The 24,224-nt window shown below is 42.7% G+C and overlaps 1 protein-coding gene across 2 annotated transcripts in view; it reads left to right on the top strand.

Annotated features, from left to right (window-relative positions):
• The window catches only part of BBS9 (Bardet-Biedl syndrome 9), a 60,483-nt gene that overhangs the window by 2,609 nt on the left and 33,650 nt on the right, over window positions 1–24,224 (top strand). Inside the window, exons 2-11 of one of the 2 annotated variants that reach the window (XM_078598420.1) lie at window positions 2,046–2,177; window positions 2,949–3,084; window positions 3,870–4,020; window positions 5,103–5,167; window positions 6,903–7,016; window positions 8,072–8,246; window positions 17,888–17,972; window positions 18,737–18,923; window positions 19,969–20,098; window positions 23,614–23,795. In XM_078598420.1, the coding sequence (XP_078454546.1) occupies window positions 2,973–3,084; window positions 3,870–4,020; window positions 5,103–5,167; window positions 6,903–7,016; window positions 8,072–8,246; window positions 17,888–17,972; window positions 18,737–18,923; window positions 19,969–20,098; window positions 23,614–23,795 (1,201 nt within the window). In that variant the 5' untranslated portion in view covers window positions 2,046–2,177; window positions 2,949–2,972. Of the gene's footprint in view, window positions 1–2,045; window positions 2,178–2,948; window positions 3,085–3,869; window positions 4,021–5,102; window positions 5,168–6,902; window positions 7,017–8,071; window positions 8,247–17,887; window positions 17,973–18,736; window positions 18,924–19,968; window positions 20,099–23,613; window positions 23,796–24,224 lie in introns of those variants that run through there. The other variant, XM_078598421.1, reaches the window with a different exon arrangement.

Below are 24,224 nucleotides of genomic sequence, written 5' to 3'. Positions count from 1 at the left end.
AGTGGGTTGAATACCGTTTTACAGAAACAATAGGGTATTCATACAAGGTAGTGTGTACATGCTGCAGTTAAATCATTCAACGTGCTGTTTATACGGTAACAGAATACTGTAGTTAAATGCAATCTCGAGCTGGCAACTAATGTGCCCCATATCATCTGTCTTGAATGACAGAGACTCCTTTTGGCCATGCATTGCGACGACGGAGCAATTAAATCCAACAAGGCGCGGCTCTGTGGACACGGGCAGAGCCGACTGCTACAGGTTGCTACGTGACCACGCTCTGTGCTTGTGTCACTTGCAATAATTATTTCACCGGTGCCTCCGTGTGATTTGTAATCGGTTATATTGTTGAAAACGATTATCACTTACCCTTTGGTTCTTTCGGTAAAGTCACGTAGGTAGAGATACAATTAAATTAAATAAATCACGACGTTTCGATCGCAACACAAGGAGGATTGCTTGTGTGATGATTGCTTGTGTTGCGATGGAAACGTCATGATTTGTTTTATTTTATTTCTACCTACGTGATTTTACCGAAAGAACCAAAGAGTATGGATTCCTGCAGTCACGAAAGCTTCAAATCAAGATTACCACTTACTGAATAGTATTAATACAAAATATGAGAATACGTTTTCCCCTTTTATCTGGCAACAAAACAGGTGTTAAGTTGTTAAAACACCAACCTGAAACCTTTTACAAGGAATCATGTCTGCATTAACCACAATACTTGTGGTCAAAATGCAAAAAACCCATACTCTGATAATATATGCATTTTCTTTGAAACTGATTGGTCCACACCAGAGACAGCTTTCTTTTGAGCCTCGTCTGAAACGGTGTTAGACCAGATGACGCCAAAAGGCATACAGCACAAAGACAATGCCACTATGAGAGTAATGAGAGCTCGGGGTGAGCATCTACTTCATGGGACCTCCTTTGCCAGTCCAAAATATGAGAATAAGTTTTTCCCCTTTTTTTTGGTTTGCATTTTGAGCTCTCATTACTCTGATAGTGCATTGTCTTTGGGCTGTACGCCTTTTGGCGTCCTCTGGTCTAACACCGTTTGAGACGAGGCTCAAAAGAAAGCTGTCTCTGGTGTTGACCAATCATTTTTAAAGACAATGCATATATTATCAGAGTATGTTTTTGTTTGCATTTTGACCACAAGTATTGTGGTTAATGCAGACATGATTCCTTGTAAAAGGTTTCAGGTTGGTGTTTTAACAACCTAACACCTGTTTTGTTGCCAGATAAAAGGTGAAAAACCTATTCTCATATTTTGGTACTGGCAAAGGAGGTCCCATGATGTATTAATCCGCACGAGTGTTATTCGCATGATATTTGCTTGTATCAACCCATGGTTTCGAAAATACATTGGACAGCAAGTTGGCAAGAATAGCTCTCAGCTTATAGTAGACCTTGGTATTATAAATGTTACACACATTTAGAATCTACATTTATACTCGACAAAAAGTGCAGTAGATTGTTTATAAGTTACCAGAGTGGGTATGAGACTTTTTGTTCCTGCATTTACAATTTTTTGCAATAGAATTCACGCGCATTGTGCTTGTATATATGCGTCTCATACTCCCTATTTCTGTATATCTGTGCAATTGCAAGATACAAAAATGTTAGCCACGTTCGTAAATGGTGCTTTTGCAATAAATTGCTACATATTTTGTATATAATTGTGTGAAATTAATTTACAAAGTGGAGGTATGGTATGAAAAGTTATTAAATAATTAATATTTTCTCAATTACACGCTTGCAGTTATAATGAGCGCGTGGTAATATTTTCACGAATATTGTAATGCATTTCTTTCGAATGTAAATGCAATTATATTTTGATGTGCAAGGTTTTCAGATATTATTTGACACCAGTTTTATGAAGGTGAACAGCTGTATTCTGTATTCTTGGTTCTTTCGGTAAAGTCACGTAGAAGGGAAACAATAAAATAATAAAAATATGTATTCTGGTTGACACTTCTCTGTGTGGGTGTAATGATATTGTCTTCCCCTCCCGTGACAACTGCCCACTGTTGTTACAGATGCAGATCTGCCTACTCTTATCTCCGACTAAGCAGCATGTAATCAGCTTAGCCGTCTCGGAAACGGGCGCAGGAGGTCCGACTCCTCTGAGACTGTCAACACGACGGACAGTGCTGGACACCTTGTCACAGGTCTGTATTTTTAACATGTTTTTAACCGAGCACCTTGCTATGAAGTAGCGTTATTGGTAATGTTTATGGTGGATTCACACGGTATTGTCCAGCAGAGGGCAACCTCTACAAGAGAAAGCATCTACTGGCACTCTCAAGTGGTATAAAGACAACTCTAGACAACATCTCAGCGGCATGAGTCCTGCACTGTCCCGTTTCCTGCCTTTTCCCAGCCAACAAAACAAGCATTTCAATATAACAACACCAACGATTCAGTATTTATAGTTATAGACCCATTCAGACCAAAGGTGAATTTATCTGTAAATATGTTGCAAATGTTTATCAATGCGTACCACATTTTTGAAAAGTTATTGTATAACATGAAACATTGAAATGCTGCACACTATTCGTTTCGTAACATTCGTTTAAGCAAGATGCACCATTGTTTCAAGAGAGCCGGAAGGCTACTTAATCTTATGCTTTGGAAAGATTTTGTCCTTCCATTAGTCTGAGACCGCATTCTTCACAAATTTTCACTTTCGCCGATAAGACATCATCAGTGTGAGGGTCGCCACACTGCCGGCAAGGGGTGTTTCACATTTTATGTCCTGTCGGGAGGCCGCACGTCAGGCGCTACACTAAAGGCCACCAGGGGCCACCACTGGAACTCCGAGACCTGCAATGCAGAACACTTGTCTGAGGGAGCACTGCGTGTTTTAATGACAACCAATAAAGCAACGTCCCGTAAACTTCCAACGGGAAGCCAATGTAGACATGTCTGCTTCTCTGCAGGGCTAGGGAGAGGCCGCGGCGGACATGTCCCTGTTCAAAGCGCGCGACTGGTGGTCCACCAGTGCAGGCCAACAGGAGGAGTTTGACCAGGGCTGCCTCTGTGTGGCCAACATTGACAACAGCAGCACTGGACATGGTAAACGCCGTCTTGCCTCTGTCCATGTGCATTTCACTTTTACGCGCTCGGTTGCATCCTGGTGTATTCCGCTTAATGTTGCATTGCAGTTTAACTCCTTTAATTGGCTTTTCATTGTATTTGTTCGTAACTCGATAATAATGTCACAGTTCAATGGCATAAGCTACAAATAAGCAGTCTGAAAGTATTCTCTTGCAATCATCACTAACAAACACTGACATCTTACTGAAAATGTTGCTTCTTACTAGTACAGCACACCGGTGTGTTGGAGAGTAAACCCACAACATTTACAATTCCAGTACGACGTTTCACCAGTAATTACAATGAGCATAATTGGCAAAACGTCATACATAAAGGTTGTGCTGTTTGTGCGTCCGTGAAATGTTATTTCATTTGAAATCTGGAAATGTTTCCTATGTGCAGAGGAAACAGCAGGGACTTATAGCGGAAGCTTGCGGTTCAATCCGAGCGGCCGCCCTGGTTAATCGAAAATATATGCCATCTGCTTCAGAGTGAACGTTACGGATATAGTGAGGTTATTCGAAAACAGACTAGGCTATGCTCGCTGGAATTTGCGGTCCAAATTTTCCAAATTTGAAATTCACTCACAAATTACTTCATTGGGTTAAACCACATAGCAACATCACCCCCTACTATGAAACTACTACAGACAAAACTCGACTGTGAAACATAGTGCCTTCCTTCATGAGAGCCTTGCTGTAGAAGAATATAAGAATAGCACAAGTAGCAAAAATGTACTAATAATTTGATTTGATTTGTCGCAGATAAGATTATCGTGGGCAGCTTCAGTGGCTACTTGCGGATATTCTCCCCACAGCCGGCCAAGCCTGGCGCCGGCTTCCACCCGGACGACCTCATCCTGGAGGTGCACCTCCAGCAGCCCGTGCTGCACGTGGAGGCTGGAAAGTTCATCTCGTGAGTCTCGTCGTGTCCACGCGCCTTTGTGTCCTGCACAATTCGCACAGCTGCGGAAAAACTCACGATCTGTAGGCATGCGCTCTTTTGTCCTTGTTCAGTTTGTTTATTTTGTTTTAAAGGACACAATTCTCATTATTCTACAGCAGTGAGTAAAAATGATCAGCTGGATTGTCAGTGGCTGCTTAAACAGAATTTGGTAATTGATGGAAACATCAGATGATAGACTTGTAGTGAACATGTTTACAAGCACCACTATCTAGTGTTGTGTGGGAGAAGTCTTTTGAAGTCATATCTGCTCTAGTGTGGTGGTATCATCTTCCTGGATCATTTCCCCACAAGATGTGTGCACTGCTGGTTGTGAGAATTCTTGAATGGGCATTTCTTTGTCTGAAGATCCAGTCCCGATATTACAATTTAGATGTGCAATTGACATTTGACTCCATGTTCTCCTCTTTAAGTTAGTTTAAATATTAGTACGTCTGCTCGACATGCCAGTCATATATTTTAATTGGTGATATAGACTAGCAATTCAATAAGAGTACAACAGTAAGATCAGCAATGTTACACTCTAATAACGTAACATCGAAATGTTATCATAGACATTATATAACCTTGTGGTGAACATCCACAGTATACTGATACTCCACACTGACCGGCAGTGGTGGTGACACCATTAGAGATACCCACAAGTTCAAGCATTACAGCAGGTGCTTTGCTAAACTATCTTTGCAGATTGTTAAGTGACCCCTTCTATTTTTCAGGGGCTCTAGTTTCCTCCCACATACAATAACTCAATAAGGAATTGACCATGCATGCCAAGCTGGACTCTTCTGGACATCAATCTTGAGCCTCTGATGCATTCCTGCATTAAATAGGATGAATACAATCACCACTTGGCTGTTCAATTGTCAATAAATTAGTCATTCAAATGCCAGAAACTGTGTGCGTAATAATATGGCTGTTTTGCCATTCACAGCGGCCCATGCTGTGTGTATTAGTCAAAAGTACCGTAGACATTCTTCAATTCAATGGGGCCTTTGCCTGTGTTGTTGTTGTACGATTGTTCCCTGTGCTGACAGAGGCTCGGAGCTGCTTCACCTGGCCATCCTGCACCCTAGGAAGCTTGCCGTTTACACCGTCACAGGTAGCATAATGCGTGCACTTACAAACATTATCTTTGTGATCAGATGCCAAGTGCTTATAACTTGTAAGCGTGCCCTGCCAATGTTAACAGTGCCAGACGTTTGTTGTAACTGTTTTAAACTGCCGCTATACTGGTGATATTTATTTTAAAGTGGATTTGAAAACTGTGGAACGTGCAATTTTCGATAAGTTTTGAGTGATGCCATTCGTGATGGGATATAAATGAGAAAAGTTGTATTTTTAATTACGTTACAACTTAATGTTGGGCACTTCAGCATACTACATATACAGGATAACAGTTCTAATCTGGAGCAGTCACAGTACTTTAGAATTACATAGAGCTTAAATTGGCATTATAGTTCTATAAAAAATGTAAAATAAGTGCAGTAGCAATAGGTTTGTACGTTTTATTTGAATTTTGTGATGCCGTTGAAATTAGAATTGCACGTTTAAAGTGTGCAAAATATCCCCCATCATATCGGCTGTATTTACTTTAGCCTCTGTGAGGGTATATGAAGACAAGCTGCTACGGTTTGAAGGTTTTTGTTTGAAATCGTGATAAATGGAGCCACAGCTCTGTGTCATTGGCACGGGACAACCACTTACAAGCGTGACATGAAAACATTTCTCTAAAAAACACTTTCCATAGTCATAACAAGTTTAACCTGGAGAGTTATAATAAAACATAGCCATCAAATGTATCATATCTGGGCTACATAAGTCTCTTGTTTTGTTCTGCCAACTTATTTATCAAGGCATGGGAATTTTATATCTTCAGAGTACTTTCTTAAAAGTTCTCCGTGAAACATCAGATCTGAAAAATCGCCATGTAGGATTGAACGTAATCCTACGTGTGATTTTGAAAAATACAGATTACCCCTTTTTTTAAGCAACCAGTAGACCAACCAGTCCTGGGGTAAAACACACGGCAACAGCAACTACATGCCGTCATGCACTGCCTTGGCAGGTAGTGGGTAGCTCTACATTTATAACGTTCTTTCAAGCTCTTTCTCACAGACCAATTTGTAAATCCCTTAGCACTAGGGCCCTTTACTCCTTACGTCCTCCTATTGGGAGTACTTAAACTGCTGGTGACTTTTACGTATATTTGCTTATCTCTATCTCCATATGCTCCAGAATTACAAGGGCCTATACTATATGTTTAGCATCAACAATGAAATACAGTTGTTTACACAAATATCGATCAAGAGATATCCATTTAAAAGTCTCCACATGTGAAGTATTTTTCAAAACGGGGGAAAAATATAACTCATTTGCTTATGAATGAAAAATCTTACATTGTGCATGCAAATACACAGTGTATTCAGCGCATTCATGGATCAGTAACAAGCATATGTGCACAGGACACTGGGACATTTTGGCAACATGGAAATTCTTAGTGCTGCATGAAATGTCCTGAGCTGGCTGCTGCCTTGTGTTTTGTTAATCATTCATCTGTTCTCATGCTGTTACTTGATCCTTGTGTTGTTTTTAATTGCAGTTGCTGATATAGTGATAATGTCATTAGTGAATCTGGACAGTTGAGTGTTTTTTAATGACTTAAACGTCCTGTCACGCTCATCAGTCAAAGTTGCCAACCATCCGTAAATACAGAATGATAGCTGGTGTTTTGTTTAAATGAAAAGTGGTTTACAGGAAGAGATGACACATTGGTAAAGTGATAATGTTCACATTGAAAATTGTCACCCTCGCCTAATGTTTGTGTTTGCCTGCAGGTGCCTCTGGTACCGTGGAACATGGTAATCAGTACCAGCTGAGACTCATGTACGAACACAACCTGCAGAGAACAGCTTGTAACATGACTTGTGGACCCTTTGGCGAGGTGAAAGGTAACTAAGCATCAAGAGTAACTGCGGTTGTCGGTGCATATGATTGCATCTAAGTCGACCTCGTGTTTACGTCTCCCCTATGGTGGTCGAACGGCTCTTGAGCCCTCCCTCTGACGTGGTGATTATTTGGCCGAGACCCTCATGGTGGCCTCGCTGGCGTTGTGGCACGCCGCTTTATCGGAGGGCTCGTTATCTTTGTAATGAGATCTTAAGCCTCATGTTTAACTTGCTTGACGATACCAAATAAAGCATGGCTGAAGCTTGCCATGGGACTCTTTCAGAGTCTGTTTGAAATCGGGACGAGTTGTTAGCACATTGCACTCTGAACCTATTGACCTGAGTTTGATCCCCGGCCATGGCTAACATTAGCGGTGAGCGACATTTTAACGAGTCCTGGATCCCCCTTCACCAGTTCACACTGGCTAGCATGGTGAAGTATCGTCAGGCCTGCATGACAGGCATGGTGTGGGGAGCTCTTCATGCAGCCATGTATTGTCAAAGCTTTTGAAAGTTTTTCCACTTAAATCAGGACAATGCATAAAGTTGTAAATACTGTTTGTTTTAAATTATACTTTTCAAAACTGGATGAATAATCATCTTGGAAGAGACACATTGAGAGATGCTAACAGCACTTTCGTTGTTTGGTGTTGGATTCTGAATTAATTTCTAATGTTGACACCACTGTGTTGGTGCTGATGGAATTACCTAAATGAGTCTCTTTACTTTGTTCCTTCATTGCATACATGGGATATGAAGACATAACAAAAAAGAACTATTTACAAAATAAATTAACTAATCTATACTCCTATATTATATTGTGCATTGTTCACAAAGCAAAGATCAAGCACTGAACGGGGTTTTCACAAGGCATTGTCTAGGCAGAGTTTTGTAACCTTGTGATATTCATCTGGAGTAAATAGCAAATCCAGCTTTTGAGAACAGATCACCCTCTGTTTTTTACCCTGTAGCAATGTGACTTTGAATTTTAACTCTCCACATATTAGTCGTTCACAATACACAGTAATTCTAATATGAGTTTGAATGTTTTTCTCTAGGGCGTGATTTCATCTGCATCCAATCGATGGATGGCATGCTCAGCTTCTTCGAGCAGGAGAGCTTCGTGTTTGGTCGATTCCTGCCGGGTTTCCTGATCCCAGGCCCTCTCACTTACAACCGGCGCACAGACTCCTTCATCACCGTGTCCTCGCAGCGCTGCGTGGAAAGCTACAGGTTTGTCGCCCTGTCCGGTGTGAGTGCCTGTCTCATGCCAGCCTCCGCAGGAAGCTGTTGTGCTCGTTTATCCTGGGAACGTATTGGGTTATGAGCGTCTCTGCACGATACGACTACTATGTGACCTCCATAAAGTTTCCATTGTGGGATTGGAAAATATTGTTTCATGTTTTACTAAATTTTACTCAAATAAGGCACACAAACTGCAGTTTTAAATGACTCAGTGGTGCATAAGTCACTTAATATATTTGTAGTGAGTTCAACTGAGTTGCAGACGTACTCTTTGGAGGCAACACATTTATTAATACCAACACAAGGGGTAACTGCCCCTTAACAAGATAACAACATATGGTGGTGGACCACCAGGCTAACTACACTAATTACACTGGAACTAGCTACCATGGACCGGACCACAGCTTGGGTCCCAGTCCACGTGTTGGTGACTCTGTAGGACGTAGAACGTAGATTCTTCAGGATGAACAACAGCAGCCGGTCCCTCTGGGGGACCCGGCTTCTATCCTCTGTGGCGGGGCTGGCTCCGCCCTTAGCCACGCCCACCTTCTAGAATCCTCGAGCAGCATCTCGACCCTGACACGTGACCACCCCTAGCCCCCACCTGGGGCCCCTGTGTAGACCTAAGCGGTCACGTGTCCTTTGGGGTCAACCAGAGTGCCATGGCCCTCAGTCACTCCATTCCCATGGTCGGCACTCCCGCACCCTATCCTGTAGGGGCCGGCACTGCACGCAGAGCGTGGTGCCATCCAGCACTGCCAGTCAGCGCTCACCGAGCCCCTCTAGGGCCGGTACTGCACCCACATCCACGTGGTGCCCGCGATGTCAATACATCGCACGCCGTGCCTCTCTAGGGCCGGCATTGCACAGTGACATCCTGCACTGTCACCACACATTTATATTTCTATAGGGAATTGAAATTAAAATTACTATACAAAGAAGTGTTGTATGCAGCACTTGCTTCCTCCTGTTAGGCTACCAATGAGTGAATTATGCCCACTCATAAGGTCTAATATTTATTGGAGATTTAAAAACAAATATTTGTATCCAGCCAACTCCTTTTATCCGCATGACTTGCAGAGCAGGTTGACATGCGCTCTTAAGCAGAGTATGCGGTAATGGAACAGCTCTTGCATATCTATGTTTTTTTCTGGAAGGAAGTTGCGCGGAACATGTATTGATATTTAAGGATCGTGGGGTTAGCAGTACGTGTGTAGTGGTGTGACGTTACAGGGTAAAGAAAATAAATTAAGTAACATGGTGCTTTGAATATCGATGCTATATTGAATCCTCATGTGCAAGGTTCTATTTCACAAATCAAGATTGGTGTGGGTTTTAAAATATCATTTTTGGTTAAACTCTGCATTTCCTGAAAGTAATAACTTGTGTAGTTTATAAAAAATATATATGATGAATATAGATATGCAAGGCAAAATAGCCCCCGAAAAAACATAAGAATACAGCAGTGAATGTGACTAGTGGTTTTTAGCAGCCCTAGAAAGATCCGTTTGTAAAGATGCTTTGCTGGCGGGGAACCCAGTTCCCTTGACATTGATGTATGGGTATGAGCTGTGTGGCTATGAGATCACCATCTTCACTCGTTTTCCTAACACTGTAGTCATGCTTTTGTGATTGGGGTGAGATTGGAGAAGCTGTCCTGTGGCTGGTGGAACTGTGTGTCTAGAAAACTAGCAATGCCAGGAAACCACAGGTATGTGGGAAGCTGTAAGGGATCTCAGAGGCCCATTGCTGCACTTCTGGAGAAGTGGAGCGGTGGAAGAAGCACCGATTAAAGCTGTTGTGAGTAATGTTGTCTCTAATCATGGATATAGGCAGGGCAATCTCTTGGCTGCAGATCTGACTTTACTGAAGCATATTTACAGCAGGACGTTTTAAAGAGGAATGCTGCTGTAGTTTAAATGGCCAGCACTCTGGATTTGCAATCCAGAGTTTGCCGGTCCGACCTTCCGACGTGACAGTTGCCTCTGTCCAGCCAGCAGTTTAAATAGGTGCACTATAGCTCGTCCATTGGCAGGTCACGTGTTTGGTGGGGTAAAGTGTGGGTACTCCCACCTCTTCCAAGACGCCTGGTCAGCAAGCAAGAGTAGGCCAGTGACGCCCTCTCCTAGAGGGGCTCTTGAGAGCTCCCTCTCGTGGAGACCCTGCCGCTAGCAGTGGCGCGAGAGAGCAGTGGCAGGGCTGCACCCTTACTCGGGACCTTTACATGTTAATCACTCGGTTAAGACCTAGTGGAGAGCAAGCATCCTCGCTACGTTGTGCATCTCACGGGCTGTACAACGCCAGTCGAAGGTCATGCTGCTGAGAGTTGTGCTCTTTGGTGAGTGAGAGCATGAGATTGACGTGCGCTATCGTTTGGCACTTATGGTGAGATTGCACGGAACATTTTTACTTCCTTGCAACTACTTTAACTTTATAAGCAAGGAAAAAACCCACTGAGACAAACACCTCATTTTCGAGGAAAGGCTTAGATGCAATGGATGTACAGTGCAATGGTACGTTCAGAAAATGGATAAATAGACAAATAACATAAAATAATCAAAGATGAAAACAAAAATGTTTCCAAGCAAAAGAAAAATATGTGCAAGAGTGAACCACTTGATATATATGGCTATATATTTAATGCAAAATAATTTAATGGCACAGTCTTTTGGGATGACATCAGCCCAGTAAGTATGATGATTGTTCATAGCCATGATGGGGCCCATCAGTGTCTGTGTTCACAAAATCAGAGCCCTCACACTTTGCCCAGGTCACGATTGCGGAACATTCGGAGGCACTAATTCTAGATTTGAAGCTTTCGTGACTGCAATGATTCATATTCTCAGGTTTTTTCGGTAAAGTCACGTAGGTAAAACATTAAAAGTAATGAAAGTAAAATAAAACAAAACAAAAATAAAAATAAAATTCACGACGTTTCGGAGGCAACACAAGTCTCCGTCATCAGGTGGGACCGTCACAGCCAGATTAGCTGCATCAAGTGAAGCAATGATTCAAAATGTAATCCCTTATAAGCAAGTTGAAGGGGGGGAGGAGAGGGGGGGGGAGTTCATCAGAATGTGGTAGCCAATGAATGGAACGTATCGGGAGGGAGGGGGGTGGGAGGGGGAGGGAGCCAACAAAACATTTGGCGACGGCTTGGACGCGGCTGCTGCGCACGCCAACACAATGGGCAGAAAGGGGGGAGGGGAGGTCTGATACACATGATAGAACAAAGGAACGAAAATGCCCATGTTTATACCAATGCAGGCTGAAAAATGAAGAGAGTACTGTTAAAAATAACTGGGGATGTTAACACTCGGTGAAGTAAATTAAAATAGTGCCTGTCAGATAAGATGGTCCAAAAAGTGTAATTAAGTCTTTTTTGCATGGTTAATAACATCTTTCCAGTGATTACTGAGTTTGTACCCATCATCACGGTTGAAATTATGTCTGTGTTTGTATATTTGTATGGCTTCGTGTACAAACCTTTGATGGTAGCCAGGAGGCTTGCAGAGAACCTTGGTCTCGGAAAAGACAATATCATGAGAGCCCGCCGAGTTGTAGCAATGATCGGCAACGGCCGAAGAATCAGTTCTGCCGTGTTTCAGATCTGACTTGTGCTCGCGGACACGATCAGCAACATGACGTTTTGTTTCTCCAATGTAGCAATCACCACAAATGCAACTCAATTTGTAGACTCCAGGATACTGTAAGTCAGGAACGACATCCTTCACAGATGGAATCAGATCATGGCGTGCGCAGCAGCCGCGTCCAAGCCGTCGCCAAATGTTTTGTTGGCTCCCTCCCCCTCCCACCCCCCTCCCTCCCGATACGTTCCATTCATTGGCTACCACATTCTGATGAACTCCCCCCCCTCTCCTCCCCCCCTTCAACTTGCTTATAAGGGATTACATTTTGAATCATTGCTTCACTTGATGCAGCTAATCTGGCTGTGACGGTCCCACCTGATGACGGAGACTTGTGTTGCCTCCGAAACGTCGTGAATTTTATTTTTATTTTTGTTTTGTTTTATTTTACTTTCATTACTTTTAATGTTTTACCTACGTGACTTTACCGAAAAAACCTGAGAATATTCGGAGGCACCCCACGGTCAGCTCTGAGATGTATTTGGGGTTTAATTTGTAATTTTTATTTCGCAAGGAATATTTTCTGTCTGTTGCATTAGATGGTATCGCATGCTGGGAATATTCAAATGAAGCTTCCAACACAATTGGGTAGCTCCTTTACCAGTTTTTCTGTAATCTGTGACGGGAGCAAGGACAGCGCCGACTAAAGTGCCGTAGTCCTTTCTCGGTTAGCCAGGCTAATTAGGAGGAGAGGTGGCCCAGATATAACACATTCAGCAAAGCATGTGCAAATTAGGCTAAAGTGTTTTTCACTGCAGAATACGGGCGAAGATGTGGAACGTGTATTTTGTTTTAATGTAGGCAGTTTACTTGCAACATGTTTGTCATGAGCGAGGAGCTGCTAATAATTAAACCAGCAATTCAAAAAAAAAAGTATTTCTTCCACAAGCATGGTTATTCCGCAGCCTGGGCAATCTGCCCACTTATAATCGAGTCAACTGTAGTAGCAGTCGGGTGAAAGATTTACCGACAAATGTATACCTACAAATATACATACCTGGATCATTGGTTCTCCAGCAAGATCCTGTTCAGGATGTTTGGTCTCTTTGTTTTTGCAAAATTCCTGGCGTGGGTGGAAACCGAATTGACAGAAAACACATGCATGTAAGGGGAGAATTCTCAAGCACTGCACAGATAGGCCAGAAACAAGCCTGCTTTATTGCCTCTAGCAAGCACCTCATTGTCCAACAGATCAGTGTCTTGTGTACATCTTGCTTCAACATCCCTGTGCAGTTCATCAACCTGAGCTCCAAGTCACGTTATTACAGCCGTGTGGCACCACACCCAGTCACGGAAATATTCCATGACACCCATGGAACGCGAAGAGAGAATGAATTGACGCATTATGTGTTCGGCATTGAAGTCAATGAAGGTACAAATGTGTGACAAAAAGATAGAATGACATGGTTGAGTGACACAATAAGTTGTCAAAGGTTAGCTTTTATAAAAACCACAAGGAGACTGCAATGCTTGAGTTTGGTCACAAAGTGAGTTCTGCCATCTGCAGGGTAGGTTTACCCAGTGGATATTCTAACAGTCTCCGTGTACGTGTGTACGTCAGTAGCTTGAGAGACACGTACGTTGTGTTGGCGGGTAAGCTGCATTTACGCTTGGAAATGTATTGTGAACAAGTTTCCTCGTGCAGTATAAAGAACACTTGGGATGTGGATGACATGCAAACCGGCACCGGACCCAGCTGCTGTGGTTATTATATTGCAGTGTGAATAGGTTCTAATGAACAGCTGATGGGCATTTGCTTACAGAGTTTGGCGGAACAAATATTCATTCCGCTAGGGAAACAAATATTCATTCCGCTAGGGAAACAAATATTCATTCCGCTAGGGAAACAAATATTCATTCCGCTAGGGAAACAAATATTCATTCCGCTAGGGAAACAAATATTCATTCCGCTAGGGAAACAAATATTCATTCCGCTAGGGAAACAAATATTCATTCCGCTAGGGAAACAAATATTCATTCCGCTAGGGAAACAAATATTCATTCCGCTAGGGAAACAAATATTCATTCCGCTAGGGAAACAAATATTCATTCCGCTAGGGAAACAAATATTCATTCCGCTAGGGAAACAAATATTCATTCCGCTAGGGAAACAAATATTCATTCCGCTAGGGAAACAAATATTCATTCCGCTAGGGAAACAAATATTCATTCCGCTAGGGAAACAAATATTCATTCCGCTAGGGAAACAAATATTCATTCCGCTAGGGAAACAAATATTCATTCCGCTAGGGAAACAAATATTCATTCCGCTAGGGAAACAAATATTCATTCCGCTAGGGAAACAAATATTCATTCCGCTAGGGAAACAAATATTCATTCCGCTAGGGAAACAAATATTCATTCCGCTAGGGAAACAAATATTCGGGATTACCAACGTTTGTTTACTCTGTTCCTGGTGGTGTTCACGGTGGTCTGAGCGGTGGGCCTCGTGTAGTCTCAGTCTACCCCTCGCTAGGAATCATGAGAATCACCCAGCTGTATTCTCGACGCTGTCTTGGGAATGGGGGTTGTTTTCACCGTACTTCACCTTGCTGCTCAGCGTGGGCGGGGAAAGGGAGCCAAGGACTGGTTCTGATATAACTTGCATCTGACGTTAGCAGCCGTGGCTGTGAATGCAGCTCAAGTCACTGGGCTCATAGCGAAGTTTGGCAGTCACTATTTCATTTAATTCCAACAAGCATTGTTAAACAACTACTGAATCATTAATACAGCTTAAACGAAGATACATAGTTACTCTCTCTGTAACATCACCTTTTATGTTGACGTTTAATACCGTGTGTTTAATGTGGAAGGTGTGCATGGAACACATGTTGCATTTGTTTGATGCAAAATACATTTATGTGATCTGTTGTGTACGTGTGAAGATTCATTGACAAATCCTCCTATAATTGAATTCAACTGGCTGTGGTGTTTTATTTTCCTTAACATGAGCAATAATGGCCTTTTATAAAATAATTCTGTAGCTTCCTGCTGTGAAACATACCTGATGTGAAACATACCTGGTGTGGTGTCATCCTTTTGTACATTTCAGCCGAATGGGGCATGCATTCACTTGTGCAAGGCAGCTTTTAAAGGTCTAGCGTATCTTGTTTCTTCTTTGTAATGTTTGTATTACCTTACTTTCGATTATGGTTGTGAAATTGAAGGTTAAATTTATGTAAAGAAAAATCACTTCTTTAAAACTGTTTGACATTCTTGGATTTCACTCTGCGTTTAGTAGTCTTTTGGGTCGACAAGATCTTGCCATAACTGTGAAAGAAAGCCATTGTTTCTTTATACAACTACATTCTTGCATGGGAGACCAAGGTCAAATGATATTCCCAAAGGTGGCACGAGAATGGCAAGCATGACATTAAGGAAAAACGCTTAGAGCTATTGCACAGTGTCTGTAATAACGTTGGTGGATTGCACCCAGTGTTGCAAGTCAGTCGAGTATGCGCTCATCTTGAATGTATTGTATTGTTTCCATGAGGTATGTCTGTATTTGTAGAATTCTCACTGAATAATAATAATACATTTTCGTCCATCAAGGAGACAGTGTTTCCTCGCCCAAACAAGCCTTGGGCATTTATTTCCACTTATTAAAAGCATGGGTGGACATTCCACCTTCCTGTGACTGGGCTGGTTGTCATTGCATTGCCCTCGGGAGGATAGCGAGTCGACCCTGCAACTGGGCCTTTCACTCAAAACCTTCCACTTCTGTCTTGAGCACTCTGCTGCATCGCCACTTTTCCACAAGAATGTAAAGTCTATGTGGGTGTATACTCATCATTTAATCCATCAGTAAAATACTAATGGTAATAATCTGTTAATGAAGTGTAATATAACAAAGAATTACATAGCTATTTGTAATTTATTAGGAACTGTAATGTGCAAAGATGCACTCTATTTCATTGATTTATTCGTATGCAATAATATTGTTATAAACTATAAGAATTCAGAATAAAGTTTTGGATACAGACTATTGATTATTACTTGGGGGCATGATTTTACAATAGCCACGGTTTATGTGCGGTGTATTGTAATGTTTTATGGTGTATTCTTCTTCCTATGATGTTACAGTGAACATTATGTACCCATCTGCCTGCGAGCTGTTGCATCAGATGAGAGCACACTTTGCTGAGGGACTCTCACCTGTCTTTAATACCTGTTTTTTGCAGTAGGACTGCTTCAGTATTTCAGCTGGCTGATTTACTTTCCACTCTCGATAAATAGGCAACCAGACCAGCCTTTCTTGCAGTCGTGGAAACGTTTTGTATGCTCGTGTCTATACTCGTTCTGTGAAGGTATACTGCTATGCAAGGTCAGACAATCCCATTAAAAACAAACATTTAGGTAGGGTTACATTTGAGATCACAGATTTAATTTTAGATACTTGTTAGTTCCTCGTGAATACTTTCCCATAAGGAAATGTGTATGGATTTTATGAGCCCACTTTGATTTATATTATTGTGTCAAGTATATATTTTTCATTAATATTTCACAGAGGAAAGGCTCAGCTGAGTATCAAGGTTACTTGCAAGGAAGGGTTCTATTTGGGATGTGTGGCCAGTACCTCGAGATGTAATTTTGCAAGCAAAAGTTTTCTGAGTGAGAGGAAAATATTTTCACTTAAATTCAGTTGTGGTACATGCGAATCAGAGTTCTGCTGGTCCAGTGGTTAGCGTGCTGTTCTCGGAACCTGGTGACCCGAGTTAGATTCCTCCACATGATGAGCATCAGCGGTGAGTGATATCGAACCTATCTTGGCAATCTTATTGCATTAACCCTTACTGACCAGCAAGACGAAGTATGGTCAAACAATATCTATGATCAACACGTTGTAGCGGTGTAGGGAGGCCTTAATCAAGCTGTAGATTGACATGGAAATTATTCACAAATTACCAAATTCCAGTGTTTTATGATGTTTGCATGAGTTTGACATGACAGATTGTATTGGCTGATTCTCGTGGTATGAGGATTTATAGTTGGACAAATACAGTACACTTATCAGATTGAATAATCATTGGTTAACGTGGAATTCAAAAAACCTCACCAGTGTGATTTTACAATGCTATATTTATTGAGACCCAAGTTTAAAATGACACTCCTGGTAAAATGTGATACGAAGTCAAATGTAATTGCAATTTAATCTAGATGGGCACTTATTATTTTATATTTTTGTCATTTTTTTTACTTCATTTCACGTGTAATCACTAATATAATGAGCCAAGAATGTCTGTGTGTAACGCACGTGACGTCACTCCACGTAGACCAGCCCCCTTCATTAATAATCATGAACAGGTGGGGTCCTCCACATGGACACCCCCCCCCCGTCATTAATAATCATGATCAGGTGACGTCACTCCGCATGAAGAAGGTGGAGCGGAAACGAAAATTTGTTTACGCAAATTAGCTTTCATTTTGACCTTTATGGAAAGTAAAGGTAATAAAGAAATCATTAATATATATCAAGCCAGAGCCTTGATGTCACGCTCACTCCGTAACGCTGTCATTAATAATCGTGAGCGGTTGACGTCACTCCACATGGGGGGGGGCTCCTCACTGAGACCTTAAGCCTCTTTAAAAAGCCAGAACCCTCATGCCACGCGAACTCTGTAACCCTATTGAGACGTAGGAGGGAAAAGGGCGCCATGATGAACATGGGATATAACCGTGAAATAAACAAAGTCTGTGTTACCGGCCTTACAAATGGCACACCAATGGATGCACTGAACATGATTTTACTGTGTGCTTTTCGCTTGAATGTGTCAGATTTACTGCAATACACCCGTCCTTGGACGGGCTATAGGCTAGTAGTTTATAAAGCTACAGTATTTATTGCCATCACCGCACGAGACAGCTGACTAAGGCAAGGTGAAAGGCCTGAAATGAGCTGGTCGTGAACGTTGTTCGAGAAAACGAAATGGATGTTCCATATCGTTGTTGTTGTCCCCGTAACCTGTCGCATTGTCCACGCAGGTACCAGGCTCTGGCTGTCGCCACAGACGCAGACAGTCGGCAGGAGTGGGAGCAGCAGAAGCTCAGCTCGGGCAAGAAGCTGGTGGTGAGAGGCACAGCCGTGTGACCACATCTCGCTCGTCACAGTATCAATCACTCGAGGGTGCAATGATATCTTATTGCGGCTGTGGATGAGTGCATATTTATGAATGCGGCTTTTATTCTCCCCGCCCCCCCCCAACATATTTCAATTGTGCTCTTGGCATAATGTGATGTAGCAAAGGGAATCTATTCGGAACTCTCCTAGTGAGCAGTGCACCACCTCATGTCTGAGAATTACCCCGGAAGATGTCATGGAACTAATTTGTAAATGACTCCAATAGACCTGTTTAGTGCACATTGGTGCATGATTAATGTGCATCACTTGTAATGCACATTAAATTCAAAGTCACCGTATTGATGTTATTAAAGTGTCACTGGTTTACATGATGCATTTTGATGGGAGAGTGTCCAAGTGTGCATCAGGAAAATTACATTTCCCCCGACACATTTCCTGCTACACACTTGACTATCTGCTATGACTCTACCCCTCAGCTGTACAGACACCCACCCTGGAAACCTCCTGTACCTATCTGCGCTCTCTTTACGATCATATACGTTCCCGTTATCGTCGACAGGGAGGCAGAATAAGTGAAGCTCTGCTTGCAACGTTGCTCCTCGGCTTAAACGATCGGCTGAATTCGGCTTCGTGAAAATCAACGAGGGAGGTTTCCAACGTCGCTGCGAATCTCGGGCCTGGCGTAGATTTTGCCTGGGGTCAGCAGGTGGAGGGCGCGTGTTTTTTTTCCCGTCCCGCGAGCGGTGCTCCAGGCGGACTGGTCGCTCAACATCGGAGAGCAGGCCCTGGACGTGCAGGTCGCCGCCTTCTCCCAAGCACCGCCGTCCATATTCGTCCTGGGAGAGAGGAACGTTTACTGCCTCAAGGAGAACGGCCGACAGCTGCGGTTCATGAAGAAGCTGGAGTACAATCCCAGTTGCATCCTTCCCTACGCCTCTGGTGAGCGCGCAGATGCTTCTCTTTTATTTTTTGTGAATGTGCCAGTTGTGCTGCGCGTGGAACGAGCACGGCGTTCGTCCCACGAGTGGCCGCGTACGTTTGGAGTAACGCCGTGTGGCTCTGGGCTGCGTTGCGGTATGGCGCTAACGTCTTACGTTAGGTTGAGTCTGCGAATTTAATCTACGAGTGGAGCGTTGAGCATACGTGGTGGCATTGGAAAGCAGAAAGAGCTGTGTAGTACGCTATCAGTACCCATCAGTGTGTTAAAATAAACCAGCTGTGCTATTTGATTATGTTTTAAATTCTCACACTGCTTGACGTTAACAATAACATGCAACATACATTCAGAAAGCCTCACATGTCAGTGCATGTTTCTACAAGTAAGTTTATTTTGATGTATAGGATATATCTTTAGAGATCCTTAACCGAAAGATGCATTGCCATTCAACGTGCTCAGTGTTGCTTTGGTTTATTGTTCTACTAAATCCTATTCAGCTGCGTCTGAAAGGAATCACGTGTGTGGATTTGTGTGAACAGCTTAAGGTATAGCAGCATTTCTTAAAAATGTCCATTAGATTTTAACATTAAAATGTTTAAAGAGTAGTTATATGTGATCAGTATTCTCGATTTGGGACTGCTGTGTGGCTATGGGTGTCTTGGCATCCTGATGTGGTACCGTCTTAGTTTGTCCGGTGACGTGCAACTGCGTAGCTGCTCAGCAGACAGCCGTCCCTCCACATTGTCGCAGACTGTTGCTTACGATGGATAAAAGGTGGAGTGAAAAGGCTCATTAAATTGAATTGGGGATCAAGTGGTTGAGTGATTTGGATATTGACCTTTGATAGCAAACGCAAGAAGGAGATTGTACTTTAAAAAAAGCATTGTTGGCCATTCCTTTGAATGTGGTTTTTGGCCATTGTGGGGGTTGCTGCTCTAAACGTGGATGATGCCACTAACAGTGTTAGTGTGGTGTCGCTGTTACGACGGCATGATGAAGACAGCGTCTGTGTGGTGGTGCTTGCTCTCTGTGCGTGTGTTTGTATAGTGAGTGAGGGGACTGTGCATTCGGTGGTGGGAACCCACAGCAGATCGCTCCTCGTGTACCAAGATAACCGGCTACGCTGGGCCGCCCAGCTGCCCCATGTGCCTGTTGCGGTGCGCATCGCGACCTTTCAGTGAGTGCCCTTTCCATCAGTACACAGGGGAAGCAGAAGCGACGGCAAGCGTCGCGATCAGGGCCGGTGACGTTACCCAGCGGCAGCCCGCTTGCCGCTTGTTGCAGAGATTCGTGGTTCAAATCCGCCAAGCCGACCTGGTTATTACTGTGGGTGTATTAACCGTAAAAATGCTACGTTCCGTCTGCTTCGCAATGGACGTTAAAGAACCCTCTAACGTCATTCCAGATGAGAAGGCCATTGTGTACATGTCACGGTCTAAATTTGCCAAGTTAGAAACTGACCTGGAAATTACAACATTTTGATTAAACAGCAATCATTGCGCAATATTGGCAGAATAATATCTGCCTGCAGGCCAGGTGCTGAGTCACCTTGTGCCACACTGGGATAGCTACCACTGGGGGTGCCCTATCAGTTGTGTGGGATGAAGTGTGATGCAAGTTCCTTATTGGGTGTAACACAGTCTTAGAAGTCCCTGGTGTGCAGGGCGCTCATTAAAAAAACAAATAAGAATTTTCAGGAACTTCATCATCATTATCATGCAATGTCAAGTGCATCATCCATCCCTGCCACATCTCTTATCATCATCTGTCTCTGTTACCCATTGTCATATCAGCCACCATCATTCCACTGCTGGATGAAGGCCACCTCAAGCCACCACTGCCACCTCTCTAGCAAATGAAACGTATCCCTTGCCTTACGATGCAACTGACCATCATCATCATCATACAAATTTTATTTATAAACCACCTTATACACGACGGTAGCGTTAAAAGTGGGATTCCCACTTGTGTTTACAAAATAATACCTTCAATACACGATGTAAATGTCCATTTATCATATTGCCTTGCAGTTGAAACGCTTTGGTAAAGTCTGGTAACATAAATCATCTTCAAATCTAGAATAAATCATCTTAGTATCTTTCTATTCCTGCTAAGTGGCCAGGTTTTGGATATTTGTGTTCAAACGTGAGTATCAACGTACAACAGGACATAGCCCAGATGACAGCTGCTCAACCTTCAGAGTCTATCCTTCATCTGCTTGCGTCCCTGCTTCCTCCATAAAAACGTTGTTCACGTTTACAGAGATTGTACCTGGATTGTACACAGTGCCAGTGTGCAAGTAAGATGAAAGAAAACTATGCTACCGAAGCCACATCTCAATGTTACACATCCCGGCAGTGGTAATATTATACATGCTTTAAAGACACGTGGGAAATGCATCGCAACATTTCCACGTGCTCATCATCGTATTCAACCCATATTGTGAAGTGGATCGAACACAAACACAGTACAACAGTTTTGACCAAGCCAGTTACGTTTAATGAGATAATTTGATTTATCTCTTGAAACCCTGCAAAATAAAAAATACAATTCGTGGAGGTAGTTTATTTTCTTGAAATGTTTAAGTCAAAACTATTTACTTTGGCAGTTTATTATCTTTTATTTGAAAAGTGCAACTCAGCCGGTGCATTTCAATGTCAGCTTCTTGACCCATTGGTTTAACCTTTGATTGCTGGCATACTTTAAACATTTGACACTGAAATATTTATTTCAGAATACTTGAAAACGCTGTGTAATACGGGGAGATCCTGTCCACTTAGCCGGATCTCCAGGTAAATTTGATTACGTTTAAAAATAAACAGTTAAATCAATTACACCCTGTAAACCATACCTAAAATTCTAAATAAATACAAGAACTATATATAAATCCTACCTAACATTATACATGAATAAGAGTAAATGGTTGAATCTAAACTCACCTTAATGGACACAGTTACTTTTGCTCTAATTTATTTATTATTCATCAAGTTATTTAGTTTATTTGTTTGGCTTTCGTAATTTCGTGACGCCTGTCGCTCTTGCAAATGACACTTATCCCTTGTCTCTCGAGTTCTCGCCTTGGTTCAGTAAAATAAAGTGACCACTTAAAGGTCACTAAACGTGAAATCACAGTACATGACTTACTGTATATCAGACCACGACACTATACCCTGTGTAGTTGGTCGCCAGCCTATCCGTGAGGGCTGCATGGGGTTGGTCTGTGCTAGGAGAGTTGGGCTGGGGGGAGTTTAGAATTGTCTACACATGGAGAGGATCTTTGGCTTGAACAAAAAAAAAAATTCTTTATTTTCCAGGCAAAGTCCAGCCAAGTTCAAATTCCAGAATATTGAAGTTTGGTCAGTCAGGATTGGACTATATATTACATATCTACTTCAGTCACAAAATCACACTTTATTGGCCAATAACTTCTGAGGCAAAGTTCTGCTTCATATTTTCATGTAAATCTAAAGTCACTACTCTTCATATACACACTTTGTGGACAGCAAAGTGTTTGTCTTTCTGTGTTTGACTGAGAAACATAACTATAGGTAAATAGCAGACCTTGACTTTGATACCCCCTCTATGGGTGCTAGGAATTGCTAGCACATGGAAACACACGTTATATATCGTGGTAAAGATCTATCTTTTAGGTGTATCTGGGCTGGCCCATGCTGATGCTTATTATAGCAAAGGTGTGAACATGCCAGTAAAACTTAATAGCTGTGGGTAGGCTGTGAAATGAATTCTTAATTCAAATACTTGCATCACATTTTCACGAGGTTACATTTCCACCTCAAAACCTGAACGTGCTTGTTAAAGGAAGTCGATCGGTGTGTCTGAACCTTTTCGTGGAGCCCTGATAATCAGTCACCCCATTGTACGTGGGTACATTCCTGCAGCGGTGTGTGTTGTGTGTACATAGAGCCGTGTCCTGTTATTGTGCAAAGTGAATCAAAACAGGAAGGGCAACCTGCAGGTCCAGCATTCAGAAACTGTTACATAAATGATAAGATCCAAATGCATGCATCTCCAGTTGATGAATTACTCAGTGACAGCTGTTTACACAAGATATTTCACATATTGTTGCAATGCCAGTCGAATTGATGGTGTAGCAGATAACATGCTTTTTTTTCTGGCACAGTTGACTTGTAGACAAGCACGTATTTAAACATAAACCATCATCGTATAAAAAAATATATTAATCACAAATTAACATCTGTGATAGAAGACCAAGCTATTAAGTTAGAAACACTACGCAAGCTAAACCATGTCCTATCATGCTTCCTTTACGATATTATTATATTGTTTTCTGTATTTTAAATGTGCACAGATTCTGGACACATTTGTAAATGTTCACTTTCTTGTAATGTTCTTGGTATTAAAAAAAAATGTGTTGCAACTTGCAGAGAAACAAATGGCATAGGTGTTTGAGTTGGCTGTAGTGCAATGCGGCACGGTGTGCGTGTGGACCGTGTGTGGTCATGGCGTGTGTTGTATTGATGCTGTGCACGCGAACCGTGTGTGCATGTGGACCGCGTGTGTGTGTGTGTGGACCTCGTGTGTGTGTGTGTGGACCTCGTGTGCATGTGTGGACCTCGTGTGCGTGTGTGTGTGGACCGTGTGTGTGTATGGACCGCATGTGCGTGTGTGTGGACCGCGTGTGCATGTGTGGACCGCGTGTGTGTGGCTCAGGGACCTTCGTGGGATCCTGGTGACCCTGAGTGCCGAGGGGCAGCTGCAGTGCTCCTACCTGGGCACGGACCCCTCGCTCTTCCAGGCGCCGCGCGTGGAGGCCCGAGACCTCAACTACACGCAGACCGACGCCGAGATGAGGGAGCTCACAAAGCTGATCCGTGAAGCCACCAGGACTAAAGGTGGTGCACAGACGCTCGCAAGCTTCCTGCTTTCACACGACACTCAATGCGTGTTTGCAACACCAAGCGGGTAACACATTTTTTATATAATACACGACATTTTGAGCATTGACCCTTATTTATAGCCTATTTTACATGTATATATTTTTACTTTCTATAGCAGTATTATTGACAAATGTGTCCAGTCTTTTGTTATTTGTGCTTTTGCACCACTGCCAGTACAGTATCAAAAGAGGAATGTGTGTTAATCTTCAAGCAGGTCTGGCTCATCAAACGTATTTAGTTGCAAAAGAGTGTTTTTTTTATTCATCGAAATAGGCACGTCTCTCACGACGAACCACATGAATGAGTAAGTGGTCTGGGGACAAGTGGACCATCTGCAGAGCGCCCGTTGTTACACAGACACCAGAGTGTCCACCCTCACCACCC

This window comes from Lampetra planeri, chromosome 10, assembly GCF_965212315.1.
Source record: "Lampetra planeri chromosome 10, kcLamPlan1.2.h2, whole genome shotgun sequence".
In the NCBI taxonomy this organism is placed as follows: domain Eukaryota; kingdom Metazoa; phylum Chordata; class Hyperoartia; order Petromyzontiformes; family Petromyzontidae; genus Lampetra; species Lampetra planeri.
Note: the sequence above shows the minus strand (reverse complement) of the source record. Positions and strands in the feature narration are given on the sequence as shown.